This window comes from Chenopodium quinoa, unplaced genomic scaffold (assembly GCF_001683475.1).
Source record: "Chenopodium quinoa cultivar QQ74 unplaced genomic scaffold, ASM168347v1, whole genome shotgun sequence".
Classification (NCBI taxonomy): domain Eukaryota; kingdom Viridiplantae; phylum Streptophyta; class Magnoliopsida; order Caryophyllales; family Amaranthaceae; genus Chenopodium; species Chenopodium quinoa.
Window position 1 is genome coordinate 2,847,045 of NW_018744311.1, and position 21,634 is coordinate 2,868,678.

The window sequence follows — 21,634 nt, forward strand, 5'->3', positions numbered from 1 at the left end:
AAGCAACGAAATAACAGAGGGGATTACAGTCTCCACAATCTTATTGATTTTACTGATATTTGCGTTTCACAACATTTCACACCGTCCTCAAACTTGAAGAATATCAATCCATAAATAGGACGGAATTCTTCAAGAAATTGAGATCATAACAGTACAAACAAGCGGAACAACCAGACAATAGATTTGCAAGTTCCAGCAATCCTACACAAACAGTTACATAACTCTGCAGCCATCAAAATACAGGATAGAGAGCCAAGTGGTATTTTCAACTGTCACACTATTACACATCCAAGGTTATCTAAAAACTACAGTCACGTACTCACATATCTACTGTCACGGGATTCATGAAGAGAGCTCATCAAGCCAGCGATCCATGATTGAGGAGATTGTCTCGAGAAATGCAATTTCACTTGATTCTGGTAGCAACGCTTCCTCTGCTTCTTTGAGGATCAGCTCAATCACGGATTCCTTCTTCAAGGTTTCGCGGCACATGATGCTCCCAATGACAAAGGGAGTCAGCCCTCTAGCAACACCTTTCTTTAAAAGCATGGTGGAGACTCGTAATATACGAGCACACTCAGGTGGCATGTTCCATCCATGAAGTTTCAGCAGTCTAATATCTTCTTCAGCATCAAGGGATTTTATGTACTTAATGGTATTAGGAGAGTATGGCTGACGTGCTTGAGGCCAATAAAGCCAGTCGAAAGTACAGTCCTCAAACTGCATAGTAAATAAAAGCACAAAGTTAGAAGAGCTGGAGTTTTGTCTAGTAACAACACTAGATGCCTAGAACTGCTCAAGAGAGGACCCAAGTTCCAGATACACTATCACCCGATTAGGCTAGTTTATCTGAGCTGGATACATATTTCAGAGCATTTATAGGACTTACACCAGAGTTAAGGGGTTTGGAGCAGAAATAGTAAGTGATGCAGCTAGTAATTACGTGAACTACAAGAAACTCACTAGTGAGTCATATTCACTATGTTATGGATATTTTTTTAGTAAATTTCCAACAGAATCAGGACTAAGTGGCATGTAGCAAGCTGGCAACACAAGTTCTTTTCCACATTCAAACAATAAGGCCGTACATGAAATGTGTGGGATAAAATGTTTTTAGCTTTCAATGGATCAGAGTACTTCATAGATTGCAAATTCTTAAAGAGCATTGGGTTTGCATCATAAAATCTTAGATGATATGTCCTTCAATGTGTCTTAGTTAGCGAAAAAGTAAGCCATGTAAGGTAAAAATTTGGACAGAACTTTACCTTGCTTGGCAAACAGTACCCATGATCAATCGGAATGAGGACATTTTGACCTTCATGATCTCGGGAGACCAGAATGTTTCCAGCATGCCTGTCTGCATTGGCCAACCTAATATCCAGAACTGAGATCTTGTGAACCTCTTCAACAGGAAAGGCACTGGGACCCATGTCCTCACAACTCCCGGAATTTTTCATATACATCTGCAGAGAACCAATCTTCAAGTTTTTAGAAGAGCCCTCATATCCATTAGGATGATGAAACCCCTTATGCAAACACTTCACCAAAGCAGTAGGTGGAACACCAGCAAATCCAACCTCTGCATGGTAATGAGAACGAGGACCAGTCCTAGGATGATCCAAAATATATGCTGCCACTTCACGAACAGCCCCTGCACCAACTTGAGTACCCTTTTTCAGTCCTTCACCGTCCTTAGACTCAGGTAATCCATTAGGGTTGTTAACAGCCATGGGCTCCTCATCAATAGGTTTAAAAACGGAGATATATTCCTGACCAGCGGGATCAAGCATGAAATATGCTCCTCCACAGCCCTCAGAAGACCTAACTGGTAGTTTTCCTTTATCTAACCCACTAAATGTAGAATTAATCAGTTTCCTAATCACTAAAGGAAGCTCAATCTTAGGATTCACGATCAGATGCTCCAAAATTATATCTCTACAAAACTGTTTTTTGAGTGCAACCAGAGGATGAACAGGTTGAGTTCCCCGTTTGCACTCATCAGTGACTATTTCATCAGCTCCTTTCTCATTTAAATCAGAAGCCACAATCAAAACTTCAAAGTCTTTCTCAACTGGTTTAGCTCTCACTTTGGCAGATTTTTGAACATGCAAGTGAATAACAGCATCATTGTTCTTACAACACTCCTGAATTTGACACTGGTCCTCAAGCTCCTTGCCATCAAAAATCAATTCTTGATCTTTCAGATCAAAAAGTCCATCTCCCTTCTTAGCAATCTGCTGCTTCAAGTATCCCACATTTCTACTCCTCTCAACATGGAACTCAAACTCCTTCCCACACACTGTCATAACAGTAATGGCTTGAATATTTGAAAGACGGAGGACCAAGTGCAGGACAGTCTCATTAGCCACCCCATAGTCCTTAACACTGGAATCATTTCGGGCCAGCTCTCTTCCATCAAAAACCAGCTTCTGATTCTTCACAAAGAAGCCTTTGTGATTTTGAATTCTAAGCTTAACAGAAGCAACTGAATCCGACTCCAACACACGGATTGGAACCACTGATCCACCCACAGTCAAGTATATCAAGATTGATTCATCAGTCAAATAGCCATGCTGGCCCGACAGAAAGCTCGGGATGGTCAACGAATCCTTTTGAACTGGACTAAGAGCAACGCTTGCCATTGACATCTCTAAAGTTAGCCGATCAAAGATTCAAAAGCCTTCGACCCTACATCCCACACAAGAAACACACACATTCAGCTTCCAGCATATGTCGAAAACTAATCAAACATCTTAATCCTAAGTCTTAACACTTAACAAACTATATACATTATTCAATCAATTCAATATCTTACTTAATCTGGCCACAAATGAACTGCTCATCAAATCCACCTTCTTCACAACAACATCCTAAAACCTCAAAGTTCAATTTCTAACTTCTAAATTCTTACCTAAGCTTAAACACATAATTAGCACATTTTATTCCAAAATTGACCTTAATCTAACCTTATCTTGTTTAGAACATCCTAGAAACATCAAAGCACATGTTTGTTCTCTACTTGAATTATTTAACTTTGCACATCAAACTTGTACTGTTCACCAGAATCAACATATAATCAAGCATTCTAAAAAAAATGAATAAATAAATTAATTCTACCTGAATCAAAATCATTTTGCTTCTCTGCTAATTTATCATTTCACTTCAATATTACCAACAAAAAAATAAAATAAAAAATAATAATATTATAATCAAATGCAACGAAAATGCAGAAAAATAAATCAAAAATTCATTTCAACAAAATCTCGCAAACATCAGCTAGTTCTCAAGTCCGATTATCAGTTCATCACACAACAGTTCAAATTAAAAATCTAACAAAATAACAAAAGAAATTCAAAAAATCACAATCAAAAGCATAAAATAAAAGCAATTAAAACAAAAAGGAGAAGAATGAAGTACTTACAAAAAGAAAAAGACAGCAAGATGAAGCTCAAAGCCGAAACTTCGAGAATCCAGATGAAACTAACTCAAAAACTCGATCATCAATTCCAGAAAATCAATTCTCAGCATTTCCTCTTCATCATTTTCCTTTCAATTGAGACTATTTTTCTCTCTTTGAAAACCTAATTGATTTTTTTTTGCAAGAAAATTATAGAGAGAGAAAAAAATGGAGAGAGAAAATAAATTGAGAGCGAAGAATTTATGATTTTAATGAAAGCTCTGAAGAAAGAGAGGAAATGGTGATGATGATGTGGGGGGTATTTATAGGGTTGGACCCACTCAGCTTTTGACGGAATTTTTCACGAAGTTTTTTTAATTTAAACGGCGTTACTTCCTATATTAACGGCCTTTTTTTTTTTGAATCACTGTTCTAGAATTCTCATTAGTCTTTAGCGCTTTAACTGTTTCTGTTTGAATTTTGATTGCCATTAGTAATAATCTTCTTGTCTCGAAAAAAAAAAAAAGCTTCCTGTCAATTTTTTTTTAAAAAAATCTTACACTAATCTATGGCCATTTGCAATTTTTTTATTCGATTGGTTGTACCTTATAATTTACATTAGACTAACATTTTTTTACAAATGATAAAATGAGCATGTTTTTTTTTTTTTATATATTTTTTTATATGAATTTATTGATAACCATTTGTATCGTATAAGTTATTATGTACAACCTATTCAAAAAAAAAAAAACAAAAAAAGAGTTAAGGTTCGTTTGACATTGTTGTGGTTTCTGTTTTTTGGTTTTTTGTTGTATAAAAGTGTATGATATATGTCACATAATAAATCAAAAATTATTTAAACTTGTTAAAATTATAATAATTTTGAAACCTGACAACAAAAAAGTGGAAACACATTTTTCTTGTTTCTTGTTTTTGGTTTTTAGCTTTTAAAAAAACAGGAAACTGAAAACAAAAATGATGCCAAACAACCAAATTGGTATAGTTGTGTTGTTAAAAAAAGGTTGGTATAGTTGTGTACATCACTAATGTATGAGTATTGATTTTTGGAAAAAAAAATATATGTAGCCTTAAGGGATATAAAAAAAAATTAAAAATGGAAAGAAAAGACAATAAATAAACATTTATTACACCAATTTACTTGTAAATTATCAATAAATTTTCAACCTAATAGTACTAAAAAAAGAAGTATTTTACTCCGTAAATGCTTAGCATATAACAATACCCTTGATTTTTTAGCAATTATTTTGAACCAATCCTCAAATGAAGGATAAAAGAATATCTAATTTGATTAGAACGATTTTCAAGGAATTGATCAACACCTATCTCAAAGTATACCAAATTGTATATTGAGAGATGTTCACTTCAGCTTAATTTCAGTTCAATTTAGCTCATAATTTCGCTCCCTCATAAAATATTCATTTCAGCTCGCTTCAGTTCAGTTCAGCTTAGCTCATTTCAATAAATGTGAACAAGCTCTGACTATCTTATCGTCTTAAATTCAAATCTATAGTATTTTACGGACTAATTAATACTCGGTAGTGTTTTTAATATATTTTTTTTATACATTAACCAAATTAAGCATCACCTCTATTTTGCAACTTGTAATAAAAATATGAAAGGAGCATGTGCTAATTAATAGCAAGTACGTTATCTTTATAATTAGATGCATATAACCATATAAGTACATATACTAATTAATTATAATTACTAGAGTGTATCCGTGCGTTATGCACGGAATATACGCATGGCAATCGTATACTCATATGTATATGTAAAAGAAAAGGAATTATGTGAAAGTTATACTATTATAGATTTTTTTTATTTAAAAAAAAAAATTCAGAGAAGTGAAAGTGACATCGTTAAAGTAGTGGAAGTTATTAAAAAAAAATAAAAATAGAATGCATAGAATTGCTCTATTCAAGAATTAGAGTGTTGTGGTGAGAACTCTACAATTATATAAAAGATAATTTCTTTAATTTAGATTGTACTTGTAAAAGCATCGATTTGAGACATGAGGTAATTTGTACATATCTAATTGTATTGTAAGGTAAATATCTTCCTTTTTGGAAAATTGATGCCGAAAGTAATTCTAAGGATTTTAAACTTTGGGTGTAAGAATTGTATAGACACCTTACTTGTGGCAAATACATAATCTAGGCATCTCAAATTTGAGGTGAATATTCCAATTTCTAATGTCTTGTTCAAGAAACTTAACCGGCTAACGTTTATAAAATATCTTATAGAAAATTTAGAATGCAATTACAATACGGTGTATTATTAAGGCAAAAGCTAATGAACGCCCTCGGGGCGTTAGATAAGACAATTAAAGTGCAAATATTAGAGTAAAATTAGCATTAATTACACCGAACGACGCGTGATTTTGTCATGAATTCCTAACTTAATATCATTTCAACCAATATAATTTATCCTTATCTAACGCCCCGGAGCGCTCGTTAGCAAGATCGTATTATTAATTCACTTCATTTGTAAACCTGTAAGGCACACCCGTTCTAATTAGTTCTAGTTTGTGGTAACGAGTTGGTCATGAACGACATGGTTGCCTTGCCTCGTGTTAAGAACTTGAGATGCAAAGTTCAAGTGAGTTCATGGATGGATCATAGTCTTTACATCTAGACTTTAAAGATGGCACTTTCATCGCCTTAATCCAACGTTTGCAGTGACATATATACTTCAAATTTAATTAGAGTACTTACTACCTAGTACTATACTTAGTATATGATAGGAATCACAAAAATAATTTAACTAAACAAATTAAATTAAAATACGGAGTAGCTTTTAGTGCTACATTATTGAATCCTCAATAATTCTAACCAAGCTATCATGTTCTTACTTTATCCTTTAATAATTTATGTGCACACTCAAAGCTATTTCCTTTTCATCATTGAATTAGATAGTAATATAAATTAGTTGCAATTAGTCACCCTCTAATCATCTATCTTAATTTAATACTACAAGTAGCAAGTTACATTGGATTAGATTGAAGCATCTAATCATCCATTCATTTTTATCTTAAAATTTTTTGTCTTTATCCTCTTACAATTAGTCTATATCCTTAATTGAACTAAACTAAACTCGAGACACGATCTATCATCTAAAGACACACTGAAACAGTCATAACACGATTCACTATATATTTAGAGACAGGTGGAGTAATTTTGAACGAAAGAACTTCAACCAGATGGGTGCTCGTCAGTCATAAGCAAGGGTGTACCCACATCTGAAACCTCACCATGCTCTCATCAAAAGCATCAAACATACAGCCAGTTTGATGATAAACATTGAATTATTTCAAATTGAACAAAAAGAGACACTGATTGAAATAGACAAAAGGGTAACATAAAAGCACCCATAACAATATTATCTTTGAAATTACTTGTAACTTTACAAGTATATAAACAGTAGCTTCATGGGGTTCAGGATACAGGGTACTTAAAATCATAATTTCAATGATTCATTCCAGTTGTATTTTATCATTGAGTTTAGAGAATGTTCATCAAACTTAGCTCATAATCCCATATATATTGGAACACTTTTCAAAGGGATTGTTTAAAATTTTCATGTGTCATCTTTGAATTTGACTATTGATAAAATTATAGGTCAAATTAGATGTTTCTAAATAGGGTTTTCGTTTTGGTTATCTTTTTGTTTCTCTTCATCCATACATCGATTGTAGTTGCAGATGTTCTCTTTCAACTTCGGCAACACTATTAAAGTACTGGATAGATGTAATGCTTCGAATTATGGTTGTTAGTAGAAGATTGTGGTTCAACAGGCAGTCCAACGATGGAACCCATCGGCCCTTGCCATTCAAATACGCTACAAAATATATTCAGGATATACGATTTAATTCAAACAACTGCTTTTCTTCATAAAGAGATTCTTGTGTGATGGATAGACATTAACATGATACTTTCTAAACATATTACTAATCATTTGCAACACTTACTACCGGTGATTGTGAAAATACATGTTTAAGAGACGGATCATGAAAATACATGTTCGACAGAAGATTAGGCTATGTTCAACGATGAGCCCTCATATGAGTCATATCGGATATATGTAAGGGAGGTGGGGAATGGCTAAAGGTGAAACCTGAATAGGAGAAAGGAACAAAAGGATTAAGATACAAAACCAGGAAAACAAGGCCATAAACTTGAAAGGCAATATTATTACAACATCTAATATTACAGGGAATAAGTAACCTCTAGTTTATCCAACTAATCTACAAAGAAGAGAAATTGATGGGGAAATAAGGTTTATTAGACAGCATGAACTTTGCTGTTTACCCTCTAAAATTCTTCCTCTACACCCTTTTCCACCCAAAAAAAAACAAAAAAAAAAAACAAAAAAAACAAAAAAAAAAGAGGGTATCTAACACCAGAAAAGAAAAGACTGAATGACAAGGAAGTATGTGTTTTGGGGGGGGGGGGGGTTATCATTCAAATAAATGGCGGGATTTCAAATAAATGAAACCGAGGTTTTCAAAGGTTCCTCTCTATGAATTCCCAGATCCTCTCCTCCATATAAATCCGATCCCTTAGGCGCCGAGGCATGTGCCTCTCATCAGGAAAAATAAGAAGCTCGTAAGGTTTACCAGCAGCTACAAATGCATTCACAAGCCTAGCAGTATGCCTGAAGTGCACATTTTCATCAATCATTCCATGTACTAATAGCAGTTTCCCTTTGACATTTCGAACATGGTGCATCACTGAGCCAAACTCATAGCCAGCAACATTTTCCGTGGGCAATCCCATGTACTTCTCAGTGTAGAAAGTGTCGTAACCATCCCAAGAAGTAACTGGGGCCCCAGCAACAGCACAGCTGAACACATCAGAGAATCTTGCCAATGTCATGGCCGAAAGATACCCACCATAACTCCACCCATAAAGCCCGATCCTACCCTCTTTTGCTAATCCCTTACTAATTAACCATTCAGCTCCTGCCAGCTGGTCCTCAGCATCAATGCGACCAAATTTGTGTTTCACTGCTCCTTCAAAGTTTAGCCCACGTCGAGCTGATCCTCGGTTATCCAGCTGTGATTGTGGAAACAGAAACAGAAGGGCGGCAGAATTAGTATCAAAATTAGTACAGAAAATATTTAGGAGACAATATTGGTATATCAATATACAAACCATAATACACAGAGACGATCTGAAGTGAGGAGATATGAAATGATTTTCCTTTAAATAATTTAAATATTGTACAAAATTATCTTGTCATGTCCCTTTTTCTATATCAGATGATTCCTTATGACAATACATGTTAGCCGACCCCAAAACCAAATATTTAACAGAAAATATCACTTATAAGTCTTATACACAGATATAGAACTCCTCAATGGATCTTATATTCGATGACAGTATTCTGATACATTAAGTTTTTAATAATAGCAGTGTAAAAACATAGTTCATAAAAGATGCAAATATTTCGTTCATTAATCATGCAGAAGGGACAAATGAGGTTGCGGCAAAATGAGGCATCCAAAAGAAAAAACAAATTAGGTTGCAGCAAAATGCTATATTAGAAGCTTAAACATCTATGAAAAAAAAAGGTAAATCTAAGAAAGGCTCAGGATAAGAGTTGATAAAAATTACTGACCTTCCAAACCAAAATACCCTTACTTCTCAGGTACTGAGCTCTCATGTCAACGGCATTAATCCAGGAGTCAGACACAAGCTGCACACTTGGACCACCATAAACACTTATCATAGTTTTATATGGTGGTGGACCAAATCTTGCTTCATCAGGTTTATACATTGAAGCATACAATACAGTACCATCATTTGCTTTAATCTGGACGATTTCTGGGGGCTCAAGTTTGAGCCTCTTGAATCTTGGAACTCCAGATGGTTGGTCATATAGTGTGGTAATCAAACTTCCATCGCGTAAAGAGCACAAGACAATTTTTGGCGGCGAAGTTAAAGAATCGTGAATATCAATAAATCTTTGCATCTGATGGTCAAGTACAACAATGTGTTTTCCATTGCCCTGTGTCAATCTAACAGGGGCCTGCAGTGGGTTGGACCTACTGGGAATCAATTTAACAGAGTAAAGATTAGACTCCAACGGTCCATCTACGGTTCCGGTAAAATACAAAATACCTGTTGCCTCATTTACTCCGGCAATTTGTTCAACCATCCAATCACCTTCTGTTACAGGCCCTAAACAATGCCCATCAACGTCATGCAAGTAAAGATGGCGGAATCCTGTTTTTTCACTAGCCCAAAGAAACCCCCCCGAACCACCACTTATTGTTTTGTCAAGTGGTGTAAAGCAGTCGTGCAAATTCACCCACTTATCATGCTCCTCCACCAGCAAAACTTTCCTATGACCAGTCTTAATATCAAATTTAAGAATCATTAACCTTGTTTGAGCTCTGTTTAAAACCTGAGCGATGAGAATGTTTCCGGGCAACCAGTTAACTCTAGCCAAATATTCCTCATCCCTATTTCCTCCACAATGAAGAGCCATCCATGTAATAGGACCTCCAGCAATAGATACCACACCAAGTCTGACTTTGACATTTAAAGCTCCTGCAAAGGGATAAGCATGATCTTCTTGTGCATCAGGACCAACTGAACTTTTACCCTGATGCATAATTCTAAATGGCGGAATATCAGAAGAATCAACTTCTGTAAATGCAATAAATTTGCTGTCCAGTGACCACCAGTAACCATTCTTGCGATCCATTTCCTCCTACAAATACATTATTGAAAGCATACAGGGATGGTTTAAGAAATAATACTACCAGGATTATAAAGTACTAGAATTTTGACTATATATTTCAGCATATAAAAGCTAAGTGCTTAGAGTTTTCAGAAAATTGTATTAAGGCTCCCTAAAGCACAAAATGTAATTATTAATTAAACCTGCTATTCTAACATCAACGCAAAATAGGCACGCGCACACACACACACACACACACACACACACACGAAATAGGCACACACACACACAAACAAGAGAGAGAGAGAGAGAGAGAGAGAGAGAGAGAGAGAGAGAGAGAGAGAGAGAGAGAGAGAGAGAGTGCCCTTTATAATTACTTACGGCAATAATTATAAAGGGCACTGCCTAGAATAGTGTAAAAAGGGCATAAGCACATCAAAAATGAATAAAAGAAGGATGTCCATAAACATCTCCATTACTACTCTTCTACAATGCACAAGAGAAAAAGGAGTGAACTGCACATGGTATTGACTGAGAAAAATCATGTTTGCCATTCCAATTGGCATGGCATTCATGCTGCCAAAGCCTTCACAAGTTCACAACTAGTCCCTCAGAGGAAGCTGAAAGGGATTCCCAATGATAATAAAATGGTGGTTGGCAAACATTTGACTGAATTTATTTGTTCAACTTTCATCTCATGGAATCACTTTGTCAAGAGGACTCAAGATGCATGACTAATATGATAAAAGTCAACATACTTCAGAACATTAAGGTGACCTGGTTATTTGTTATAGCGAATTTAGGGAACAAGCATTCAAAATACAAAGTGAGATTGATCATAAACCCTATAAAATCGGGTTGTTGAGATTTGGGAGTATGTCAATGTCACCAGACTGTTAATCACAACATGTTGCACGGTTGAAGAACTAGGGTAAAAGCAAGAGTCATTAGAGGGCAGCATAGAAATATTACCTGAGCAATGTATTCAGCAAGACCATGAGTCTGAAAAAAAGAAAAAAAAAAAGAACAAAAATGTCATGTCCATGAAACCAAAAAAAAAAAATAAAAATAAAAAAAATAAAATAAAAATTAAAAATTAAAAATTAAAAAAAAGGAAAAAAAAAAAGTAATTGAGAATATAAAATATTGTTATGTTGTCCATCAACGGAAACAGGATAAGTTAGCAACTTACTAAAGTACTTCCTTTTGCACCAGATGTTAATTGCTTCTCTTTGTTGTACAGGATATCGAAAACATGCAGCTCATAGCCTCTTACAAAAGCAATCATATTACCATCTGGAGAAAGGTGTGGATCAATAATTGGCGAGTTGGGTGTGCTTTGAAGCTTGAGATCAACTTTGGAGGAAGAAAGATCATACAAATAGACCTGTGCATGTCAAAGGAGGAATGTGAGGGGCAATCAAAAGTACCTTATCGACAGGGATCAATAATGATATTACAAGGTAAAAGGGCTTCTAATATAACAGGCCTACAGCGGAACAAGGACGCCGGATACAATTCATACAAACAGTCTTAAACAGATGAAAGTTCAAAAGTGGTAACTGGCTCACGAAAACATAAAATAAAATTTCCTAAACCAGCACAAACAACAAAAACATCAGATATGCCCAAGAGTCCATTCAACATTAACTCATAAGTCATAACAAACGATGTGGCATTGTGACTCCTGAAAGACTGGGACAGACCTGATGAAAAGCAGGCTGAGACACTAAACTCAGTGTAAAGAGAAATCATAGCATCCAAATATATAACCCAGAAACAGCAACATAAGTATGGTTCCACATGCCTCAGAAAAAGTAGCAGATGTCCTAGACTAATGCAAGAGTACCTATTGCTAATGTTTAACCTCAAATCAGTCTCCTGAAACCAAAACTATCTCCTTCCTACAATTTGTACCTTTCTTAAGGGAAGGCAGGATCCTCTTTCCATTTCCATAAAAGAGCAGCTCCCTGTAGGGATCCAATAAGGGACCGGATTAAAACATATGAAAGGCTTTCCATAAGCATAACGAATCTAACAGAACGGCTATTTAAACTATATCAACAATATCTAATACATTTGAAAAGGTCTACAAGGGTTCTCTATTCCATACTACATCCGTTTTACAAACAAGCATTTTGACCTTTACGATAGCCAATGCGACCATAAAATTCTTAATATTCTATTAATAAAGAATTTATGTTACAGTAGGGGAATCCCAATCCCCAGTGAACATACCCATTACAGACCAATTTTAAGCTCTACTGTTTTTTTTCCCACCAAAAATCCATCATAGGGCATAGATCATGCACAACTAAACAGTAGTAAGAAGCAAATAGAGATGAGCTCAACTACGCGTGGACAAGTGAAATGTGCAACAATGTAAATTGAATGGTATGCTAAACTATGACATAGCTTACAACAGGAAATACAGACCTTATTCATGTCATGAATACATATGCCACTGCTGAACAGCAGCTTGATTTACGGTTCAGAACAAGGAACGTAATTTCTGAATAAGTAATTACAGAAGAAAAACAAGAGCCTAGAGCTTGAGTTAGTATGGTGTGTCCTGGAAACTTAATCCTTAAAGTCCACGTTTTAAACAAATTTCAATTTGAAAAATATTATGTCCTATACTCCTATGACACTATATACTTATATAGACAGTAAAGTAGTAAGAGAGAAAAATCAGTATCTAATAAAGGGAAAAATAAGAGGGTCAAGGTCTAAGACACCCAATGACAACCATCTATCAATAAGCTCCATTCCACAAAACAAGAAAAAGAAGGGGAGATTCTAAGCAATTGAGTTTTCCACCAGCTTAACATAAGAGCCTGAAAGGCAATAGCCAAAGAGGTAAACAACTACTAGCTACTTTTCTTGTTCTAGCAAGAAACCATGGAAGAGTATATTGCAGTCATCAGTTGTAACTTGAACCACGCTACCATCATCATAAACTCACAACTCACAAATAATTCAAACAATCTGCAATTGTGATCTTGAACCACCCTACCATCATCATAAACGACCACGCCAAACCCCACCAAAGCCTAAGGTAGTATCACATGATGCAAAATTTCTAAAGACAGTAATTCCAATACACTTTGAAAAAATAAAGAGAAACCCTTCAAATACAGTGATGCAGACATGTCACACATTGTTCTATTTGATCAATCCTTCCTCAATTTCCCCTGCCCTTTCCTTTAACGATGAAACTAACAAAAGTATTCCATCCATGAGGTAATATCGCATGATGCAAAAATTCTAAAGACAATAATTCCTATGACACTTTGAAAAAATAAAAAGAAACCCTTCGAATACAGGATGCAGACTTGTCACAAATTGTTCTATTAGACCCATCCTTACTCAATTTCCCCTGCCCTTCTTTTAAAGATGAAACCAATAGAAGAATTCCAGCCATTGATTTCTTTATTTTACAGACAACTAGGCGCCATGCATGAACATAGCACTCATCTTTAAACTGAAAGTGTGAAAGACTTACAAAGTAAGAACAGAATTCTCATAACCAACATGGATTCAATATAAGAAAGGGGGAAATCCTATTTTAAGACAAAGTCTCCTCTAGATTCTAGCAATAACCTCGACCCTAGAAAAGGCATCATCCAAGGGTCATAAAGAGTGTCATTGATATGGCAAAGCATATTATCATTATAAAAGAAGACTAAAAAGCATTAGTCCACTTGAAAGTAGGAGCCCTATTAACTGCTTTGACACTTTTTGTAAATTGCCTGATTGTGACAAGTTACCTACATAAAATGCTGGATTTCAAAAGATACTAAACGCCAACCTTCAGGAGTTACAGAAAAGTTTAGCATTCAATATAGACACTCCAAAAGAAGCCACGCTAATCAAGTTTAATGCAATAATTTTTTATGTTAGGACACATAGAAACTCATTGCTGATAAATTCACAATATGCATGCATCAAAATGTGGATGCTAGCATGTTTAGCTGAATCTTGGCATGGGGATCAAACCTCGTCTACATCACAGTCCTTACACCAAAATTACAATATGCCATAAAAATCAAACAAACAACAACCCAATTAACACAGTATTCAAGAGACAACACCGTATTACCACATACAAGTTCATCAAAACATACAAAGAAAAAAACACACAAACAAGTAATACTTGACAGAAAGCAATCAGAAAACAAACCCCATCAGGCAAAGGCACCATGATCATCTTCTTCTTTGATGATAACATCTTAACCCATTCGTACCGCGTCACACCCAATCCCCTCTCTCTAGCTCTCTCTCTCCTCAACTTCTCCTCTTCAGAGATATTACTCTCATCAAGCCCACCATCAACAGGGCTAAACACCAATTCATGCTTACCATTTTCCAGATTAAAGCTGAAAACCTTCCTGCTCAAACTATGATCAGGGCTATATAAATAAGTAATCAAATTATCATCTGGACTAAAACTAAGTGAAGTGGGTGCAACATAACCAGGCAAAGGGTATTGCACAATTTCATCAACAGAGAATAAAGGGTAATCACCACCACCATCATCATCAACAGAAAATTTCTGGGAAACCATGGAATTATCAGTAACAGTTGCAGGCATATCCAATGAGAATGATCTAGAACGTTTTAGGGTATTCTTTGTCCCAGTATTAGTTCCAACTGGGTGCATTACAGACACATTTGAACAAAAATTAACCCCTCCAAAAAAAAAAGATGAATTGTTTGAGTGATTAAGCAAATGGGTTTTTACAGAATCGATAGAAATTGAAAGAATTTGGGGTTAATTTGTGATGGGTATCGATTGAAATCCAAAAACAATGCAAAAAAGAATCGAATGCAAAAAGATTGGATTTTTATTGGATTTTTTTGGATTTGATTGGAAGATGGAATCGAATTGATATGAATTTGAAGAAATCCGGGTGAAAGAATCGAATTTTGGGAACGATTTCAAAAGTGTTGTAATAGCTTCTGTAAAAAAACTCAGATTCAGGAATCAGTTCAAAGAGAAGAGAGAGAGTATGTGTTGTGCAAGAAAGATTGAAGATTTATTGTTTGCTTTTTCACTTTTCAGTACAGTATTAAAAATCAAATTAAAAAAATATAAACATATTAAAATTAAAATGGATAATTGATTAATTGGGGCTAAAATTTGGAGAGAGAAACATAAAGGATTTCAACAAGGTAGGACATTTGTTTGTAATTTATGATTTTGATGTTTTTTCTTAAAAAAAAAAAAAAAAAAAAAAAAATCCAATTTCCTAGGTTGAGGAATAGATATGTGGAGTTGATATGGACAATAGAAGAAATATGCGATTATCTAAGAATTGAGAAGTGAAAAGGAAAAAAGTGAAAAGGGTATGTGATAATAGAAAAAGGGTTCATGAAAGAGTTGTCAACTTCTTGTTGGAGAAAGAAAGGTCAAGGTCCTCAATGAACAAGATGATCTAGTTTCTAGAGGTCACCCACTCACCCTAATACTTCACTCTTCAACTTGCTTCTTGTGGAGGGATAGTGATTAGTGAATCTAGTGATGTTTAATTGGTTTGTTTCAACCACTTGCTTGGTTCTTTTCATCTTCAAACTAAAGTGTTACCTCTATAGATGGCATTAGGTTTGACTTTTGAGTGGCTCAAAACACTAAACAACCCAACATAAAAAAAAAATTTAAATTAAATAAATAAATAAAAAAGTATGGCACAATCATAATGTAGGCACAAACATGACACATTACCATGTATGTCAATCCATGGGCTAAGCATGGACTGTCTTTACTTGGTAGAAATACAATACAACACAACAAAACACGCTAAAATCAGTTAAATTTAGCTTATGCCCAACACAGTGTCACATTTGGTCATGTGGGCCACCTTTTGCAAATTTTAGCATGACACATAGCTTGTGGATCAGATCATGAGCTTAGCCTAGCTAACCCCAAAACACATGATACAGACATGGCCCAAACCAACCACTAGCTTGATTCATATCATGATTTTAGTAGACTAGAGTCTCATTGTAAAATTTTTAGTAGAGATGAATATGGTGCCTAAATAAAAAGGAGAGTCAATTTTGCTTGCAAGCTTTGAATGAGATTTCATTGTAAATTTATGGTAGGAGTAACTCCTCTGACTTTGTAAGATATTTTTTTCATCTTTCTTTGATGAAAGACTAGTCACGTGGACAATTAGGTGTTTTAACACTCATAAATCTATGAAAATAACTAATTTGATATGTACTTGATTTTTTTATTAACTCATAAGAGTTTCTCTTTGCACCCTAAGTTCCTAACCTTACCCAAACGTATAATTTAATGTCATATTTGAATATGTTGTTTGTCCAATAAATTGTAATTGAGAATAAAACTTTGAGCTTTATTGACAATTAATTCAGTAGGTTACAGTTTTAGAAAGGCGGTTGATTTTAGTCTTTGCAACTAGTATTTACCCATGAATGTAAACATATGAGCATTTCAAAAAGATGTTCACTATTGTAAATGTCGTATGATACTACACATACAAGAACAAATACAAGATGTTACATATTGATATATGTTCTGCTTGCACTTTTTTTTTTACCCACTACACAAGGAGTGAATTGGTGAAGCATTGGTGTTGCTTCACTGTGTGATCTGAACCCTGAAAACCATCTCATCTATTCGGGTTCTTCATATCAGCTCACCCTTACTCTTTTTTCTTTCTAAGGCACTTCTATGTCTTCAACTTCTGAGGTTAAAATGAAGCTTGGAAATGCTAATGTGATATCCCTGAAAAAAACATTGTAACGATAAATTTTTCTGCAAAGACTAATGGACCCTTTGGGATAAGTACTTCAGAAAATTCACAACAAAGTTTTTGAGGTAAGAAAAACTTACTTCAAATATGGGAGTGTCATATTCTTAAGCAATGAAGGATAAGTCTTTACTAATTCACACCATTCTTCTCGATCTATCTTCCCATCACCTTTTAAATCTGCTTCAGTAAATGTCTGTGGAAACAATACACCAATATGACAGTGTATAAACCACCGAGGGGAAAAAAAGCATGAAAAGGAATTTTGTTATATACCTTATCCACAATTGCCTCGACAGCATCATCTGAGAGGAACAACTCCGATTCATGCAACAAAGCCAGAACCATTTCCTTCAACTGTGTTCAAGTAAACGATAATGAGCTAATGGCATATGAAAAAAACTAGGGAATGGCTAACAATTGGTTATTCAGGTTCTCACTAATAAAAAGCTACAAGTACTCACCTCTTCACGCTCAATAAACCCAGTTTGTCTCAGATCATACAATTTGAAAGCAACTGCAGGCAGAAAGTATTTCCATTAATACAAAAGATTTTTTTCAGATAAAGATTGTTAAACGCGCTTACTTACAAATCATAGAGGTACATACATTCCATCTTATCCTTTACTGGTGAATTGGGGTGAAATACTGCCAGTGACCGAACAAATTCTCCAAAGTCAATGACACCATTGCGCTTCAAATCAAATAAGTCAAAGATCTGCAAAAGACCGAATGTAAGACATTGTTCAGGCCGACTTCAGGCTACACAAGAAAACCTTCCGAGTATATTTTGTTTTGATAGTGCTATAGGTTATATAGTAGAATTTGGCAACAAGAACGACCCAGAAAGAAAAACTGAATCTGCCTGCTCACCCTATCTGCAAAAAGATTCTCCTTTTTACTGTTCCTAAAGAGCGCAAGTTGGAACTCTTCCTGTCAATATACATACATGAAAAAATGAATGAATACGGCTGACATGGATTATGAAATAAACAGAAATAATATGACATAAAAAAAAAAAAACTCCTGTCAAGGTCCATAAATTACTTACCTTATGAATTAGGCCGTCATCAATTATGGAGCTGCTCAATTTCTTGAATAACTCATACAAGGCCTCTACTTCACTCTCAGTGACTGCAGACGGTAAATAATCAAGGAATGTATAAGTACAAGGTACTCTGTATTAGTTATTACTCTATAGTATCTATACCTATTACGGAGTTTTAAGAACACAAGCCCATAGGGACAAAGACTATAAATATTTGTTCATTTGGTTTTATCTCTCATATTTCATCACCTTCCCCTCCCCTTCCCTTCCTGAATTAAACATCTTTCTCTCAACCTTTTATTGAACAAATGTACATGGGGTCATAAGACTAGTTAGTATAAAGCTATAAACAACGATGCCATCACTGATATAGAAGCAAAACAAGTATTTATAGGGTATGCAGTACTTTGATAAATGATGAACACTCACAGGGTGTTACAGAGGCAAGGACGGCAGGATCCTCGTATCCAGGAACACGACCAACTTTCTTCGAATAGCAGCAGCCCATATATAGTAGCAAGAATACTTCACCGACTAGCTATTTTTTCAGTTTAGCAGGCTTATACCACTTGGGATAATCCAAATAAAATCTGCAATATTATTTAACAAGATTCTTAACATAAGTCTCACAAGGATTAAGGAGCTGCTGACAGGCAATTAGTGCATACAGAATACATCAAAGCTTTCTGCACATAGGAATACTAGCTATCGTTAAAGACAACCCATAACTAACAGGGTTACAGGAAGTCAGGAAACATGACAGACAATGCAAACATCAAGCTAAACAAATGTAATTGTGCATCTACAAAAACACAGCATGGAAAATATTATCAGGAAATGAGAACTATCAGTGAATATTTAGTACGTGTAGCAGATGCCTAGGCAGCGATCATGATCTCACAGTACTTGTGCATGCTTCAAGACAAATAGGAGTGCACACACATACACGCACAACATAAAAGCTGATTTCAGATGAGTGAAGGCTTTCCACAACCAAGGGTATGGGATTCAGGGTGATGAATCATTAATAACATGTGTTCTAAGAACTACACATTATTATCTATCAGCTCAGCAAATTTGTAGCCACAATTAACTTCCAAATATCTCTGATTTATCTTCGATGGGCCTAAACACAGTAAAATATGCTTGTGTTGGAGGAGAGTCTGCTTAAGTAAATGAAAACAGATGCCCAGCTATTATTTATCAACTTTTACTTCTTGTTCGCATTAGAGCAAAGTCTTTATGTGGGGTAATAAATTGTGACTTACAGAAAAGTAAAGAAAAATCTAAAGGTCATAATAGAAGAGGTCATTTCCAAATCCGTCTATGCACAAAGCACCTGCCTACAGGAAGATTTACACCACAATGTTGCTATTATTGTATCCTGTATTAGACCATATTGTTCACATGAATTTGTATTGCCTAAAACAGATTTACAGTGAAACAAAGAAAGCCTTAGAAAATCTCTTCACTGTGTGTATACTCTCTACTCCATACAATTATCACCCAAATAGAAGACTTATAATAACAACATTCAGACCACTGATTTAACTTTCTATACAGCCTTAAGATTGTGCCGGTTACACCAACTTGATCTGAAATATGCCTGAACTAAACATCTGAAATCAGTGAATATACTTGGCCAAGAATCATAAAACCATCAAATTTTAAGAGGTGAACATTTGAGCACTGTAAAAAGAACGATTTCTCATATCTAGTCTAGTACAAAAGTGACAAGTCAAGGATCTTATACTTCTATGCCACAAGATTATCAAGGCAGCCTAACTAAGCTAATTCTTTAGCAAGCAAGATTTTATACCTTCTTATTATGCCATTCACTAAATCTTTGTTAGGACTCCGATTGAAGTCTACATATTACAATCAAACCACCTATATAAACACCAACACAAAGTTCACAAAACGAGAAAATGACAACTTATGCAACAATTCAAAGAAAAAGTCGATATTAATTATCGATGTAACATAGCTAACTCTACTCATTATCCCAACTGCCCTGATCTCAAAAGATACAGGGAAAAAGTTGAAAAACCAAGTAATGGTGGTTGAGATTTAATGCAACAATGGACGAAATTGAACTACATTAAAATTTTAACAAGTTACTTTCATATCATAGAAATATATACAATTGATAGTGAAAGGGCAGTTAACTAGCATAAGCAACAATACCATTGTTAACCCTTTAAACTTAATTTATTAAAGCTTACATAATCAATTCACCAAACACATTGATGTAGCCAAAAACAATGATCTCAATAGGGAAACAAGTTGCACGTTTTAATTAATTAAAAAAAGTCAAAGGCTTTGAAGATTTCTTGAATAACCCTACAATTTTGATAATTGAAAGTACTTATTTCAGGCAATATCAACAAAATTGTCAATAATTTTAAAGGAAATACAGGGTCGACTATGTGAATCAAGAATTTGTACAAAAGGGTTTATAACATGATATTAAATAGACAAATAAAACCCAGAAGAAGAAAAAAAAATAATTAATTAAAAATATCATTTGCATTTCATTTCCAATAAAAGAAAGTTGAACAAGTTAAACCCAAATATTTAAGGTTTTCAATAACTTCTTTTGCCAACATTGTTATTAATCAAATTAGTAATCATACGATTAATAACAAACAAGAATTGATCAACATTTCATAATTTATACACTATATACTTTTCATAATTAGAGTGCAACTACATTTTTAGAAAGAAAATAATGCAACTTTATTTTCACCCATGCAAAACAAATTAGTTTCTTGAACAACATTGATTCATCAAATCGGCAAAAAAAAACAAACAACAACAAAGATTAAAGCTTTATAATTTTCTAAGACATTGAAATTAAAAAAAATAATAATAATCACATAATCTAAAAGTACTAACCTGGGAAAAATGAAAAGAAATTAAAATGCGGAAAAAATTATGTATTTTTGGGTAGTAGTTGTTGTAATTTGTAGCAGAAATGGAGAAGTGAGTCTGATAAAAAGAATGGGTTATTTTTATTTTTATTTTAAAATTTTGTGCAAATTGCGTGATGGGTTTTTTAATCTAGCTGTTGGTGACAAGTTCTCGTCCCCTTTTATAGAAAATTCAAAATTCTATGGACTTTGAGTATAAAGTACTCCGTACCTTTGCTTTTGGTTCCTCTCCTAAGTTTAGGGGCTGCCCTCTTTCAAAGTATTTGTCCGGTAGTCCGGTAGGGGATCCAAAAAATTGTGAGGTTGATTTATGGTCAGATTTTCTCTTTAACTAAAAAAAATTACTGATTTGTATTTGTAGTTAGTCTCGAGATTAGTTATCTAGAGAATGTTCGAGTCATGCTTGGTGTTTATTTTTATTTTTTTTATGAGAACTAAAACTTATTTAAAGTGACGACAATTATTTTTTTATGTACAATACATGTTCATTCTCATAAGTTGTATATCTTTATTTTTATAGACATGTAAATATGTAATTAGTGATGTAGGCTAGCTATATACTACCTCCGTTAATTGTTATGTGCAATTTGAGGTAATATTTGTGATGTACAAATTATTCCAAAGTTGCACATAACATTTAACGGAGGTACACTAGTATTATTCTCCGGTAATATTTATTGGGTTTTGCTATACATAGCCCTAAGGGCTATGCATAAAAAACAGCAATTTCATAGATTTAATGTTTGTTTTCTTATTCCAATGGAATCTA

General features: G+C 34.5%; 3 protein-coding genes across 5 annotated transcripts; all 3 read right to left on the minus strand.

Annotated features, from left to right (window-relative positions):
* Positions 1–7: 7 nt before the first annotated feature.
* LOC110696124 (phosphatidylinositol 4-kinase gamma 3-like) lies at positions 8–3,898 on the minus strand. The gene is made up of 3 exons (XM_021873410.1): positions 3,422–3,898; positions 1,266–2,688; positions 8–720 (listed from the first exon to the last, which is right to left on the minus strand). Exons 2-3 carry the CDS (start codon positions 2,646–2,648, stop codon positions 343–345), a joined length of 1,761 nt encoding a protein of 586 aa, XP_021729102.1. The 5' UTR covers positions 2,649–2,688; positions 3,422–3,898; the 3' UTR covers positions 8–342.
* A 3,659-nt stretch (positions 3,899–7,557) lies between these two features.
* On the minus strand, positions 7,558–15,572 carry LOC110696125 (dipeptidyl aminopeptidase 4-like). 2 transcript variants are annotated; one of them, XM_021873412.1, is made up of 6 exons: positions 14,289–14,382; positions 12,023–12,075; positions 11,298–11,492; positions 11,078–11,107; positions 9,038–10,135; positions 7,558–8,472 (listed from the first exon to the last, which is right to left on the minus strand). In XM_021873412.1, the coding sequence occupies exons 2-6, from the start codon at positions 12,059–12,061 to the stop codon at positions 7,921–7,923; spliced, it is 1,914 nt and encodes a 637-aa protein (XP_021729104.1). In that variant the 5' UTR covers positions 12,062–12,075; positions 14,289–14,382; the 3' UTR covers positions 7,558–7,920. The 2 variants fall into 2 exon arrangements, with proteins under 2 accessions (XP_021729104.1, XP_021729103.1); XM_021873411.1 differs by lacking the exon at positions 12,023–12,075 and having other exon boundaries at positions 14,289–15,572.
* A 963-nt stretch (positions 15,573–16,535) lies between these two features.
* On the minus strand, positions 16,536–21,425 carry LOC110696126 (calcineurin B-like protein 4). 2 transcript variants are annotated; one of them, XM_021873413.1, is made up of 9 exons: positions 20,831–21,425; positions 18,362–18,522; positions 17,936–18,018; positions 17,758–17,817; positions 17,494–17,602; positions 17,349–17,401; positions 17,161–17,241; positions 16,968–17,080; positions 16,536–16,859 (listed from the first exon to the last, which is right to left on the minus strand). In XM_021873413.1, exons 2-9 carry the CDS (start codon positions 18,438–18,440, stop codon positions 16,793–16,795), a joined length of 645 nt encoding a protein of 214 aa, XP_021729105.1. In that variant the 5' UTR covers positions 18,441–18,522; positions 20,831–21,425; the 3' UTR covers positions 16,536–16,792. The 2 variants fall into 2 exon arrangements, with proteins under 2 accessions (XP_021729105.1, XP_021729106.1); XM_021873414.1 differs by lacking the exon at positions 20,831–21,425 and adding an exon at positions 18,798–19,266.
* Between the last annotated feature and the right edge of the window lie 209 nt (positions 21,426–21,634).

Excerpts from the sequence above, each read along its gene's own strand:
- LOC110696124 (XM_021873410.1), bottom strand. The coding sequence starts at position 2,648 with ATGTCAATGGCAAGCGTTGCTCTTAGTCCAGTTCAAAAGGATTCGTTG. Across the intron at positions 721-1,265 it reads GGTACTGTTTGCCAAGCAAG|TTTGAGGACTGTACTTTCGA; the intron begins GTAAAGTTCTGT and ends TTTACTATGCAG.
- LOC110696125 (XM_021873411.1), bottom strand. The coding sequence starts at position 14,768 with ATGCACCCAGTTGGAACTAATACTGGGACAAAGAATACCCTAAAACGT. Across the intron at positions 10,136-11,077 it reads TTGCTGAATACATTGCTCAG|GAGGAAATGGATCGCAAGAA; the intron begins GTAATATTTCTA and ends ATGTATTTGTAG. Across the intron at positions 8,473-9,037 it reads AGGGTATTTTGGTTTGGAAG|CTGGATAACCGAGGATCAGC; the intron begins GTCAGTAATTTT and ends CCACAATCACAG.
- LOC110696126 (XM_021873413.1), bottom strand. The coding sequence starts at position 18,440 with ATGGGCTGCTGCTATTCGAAGAAAGTTGGTCGTGTTCCTGGATACGAG. Across the intron at positions 17,402-17,493 it reads AGTAAAGGATAAGATGGAAT|TTGCTTTCAAATTGTATGAT; the intron begins GTATGTACCTCT and ends TTCTGCCTGCAG. Across the intron at positions 17,242-17,348 it reads GGTTTATTGAGCGTGAAGAG|TTGAAGGAAATGGTTCTGGC; the intron begins GTGAGTACTTGT and ends ACTTGAACACAG.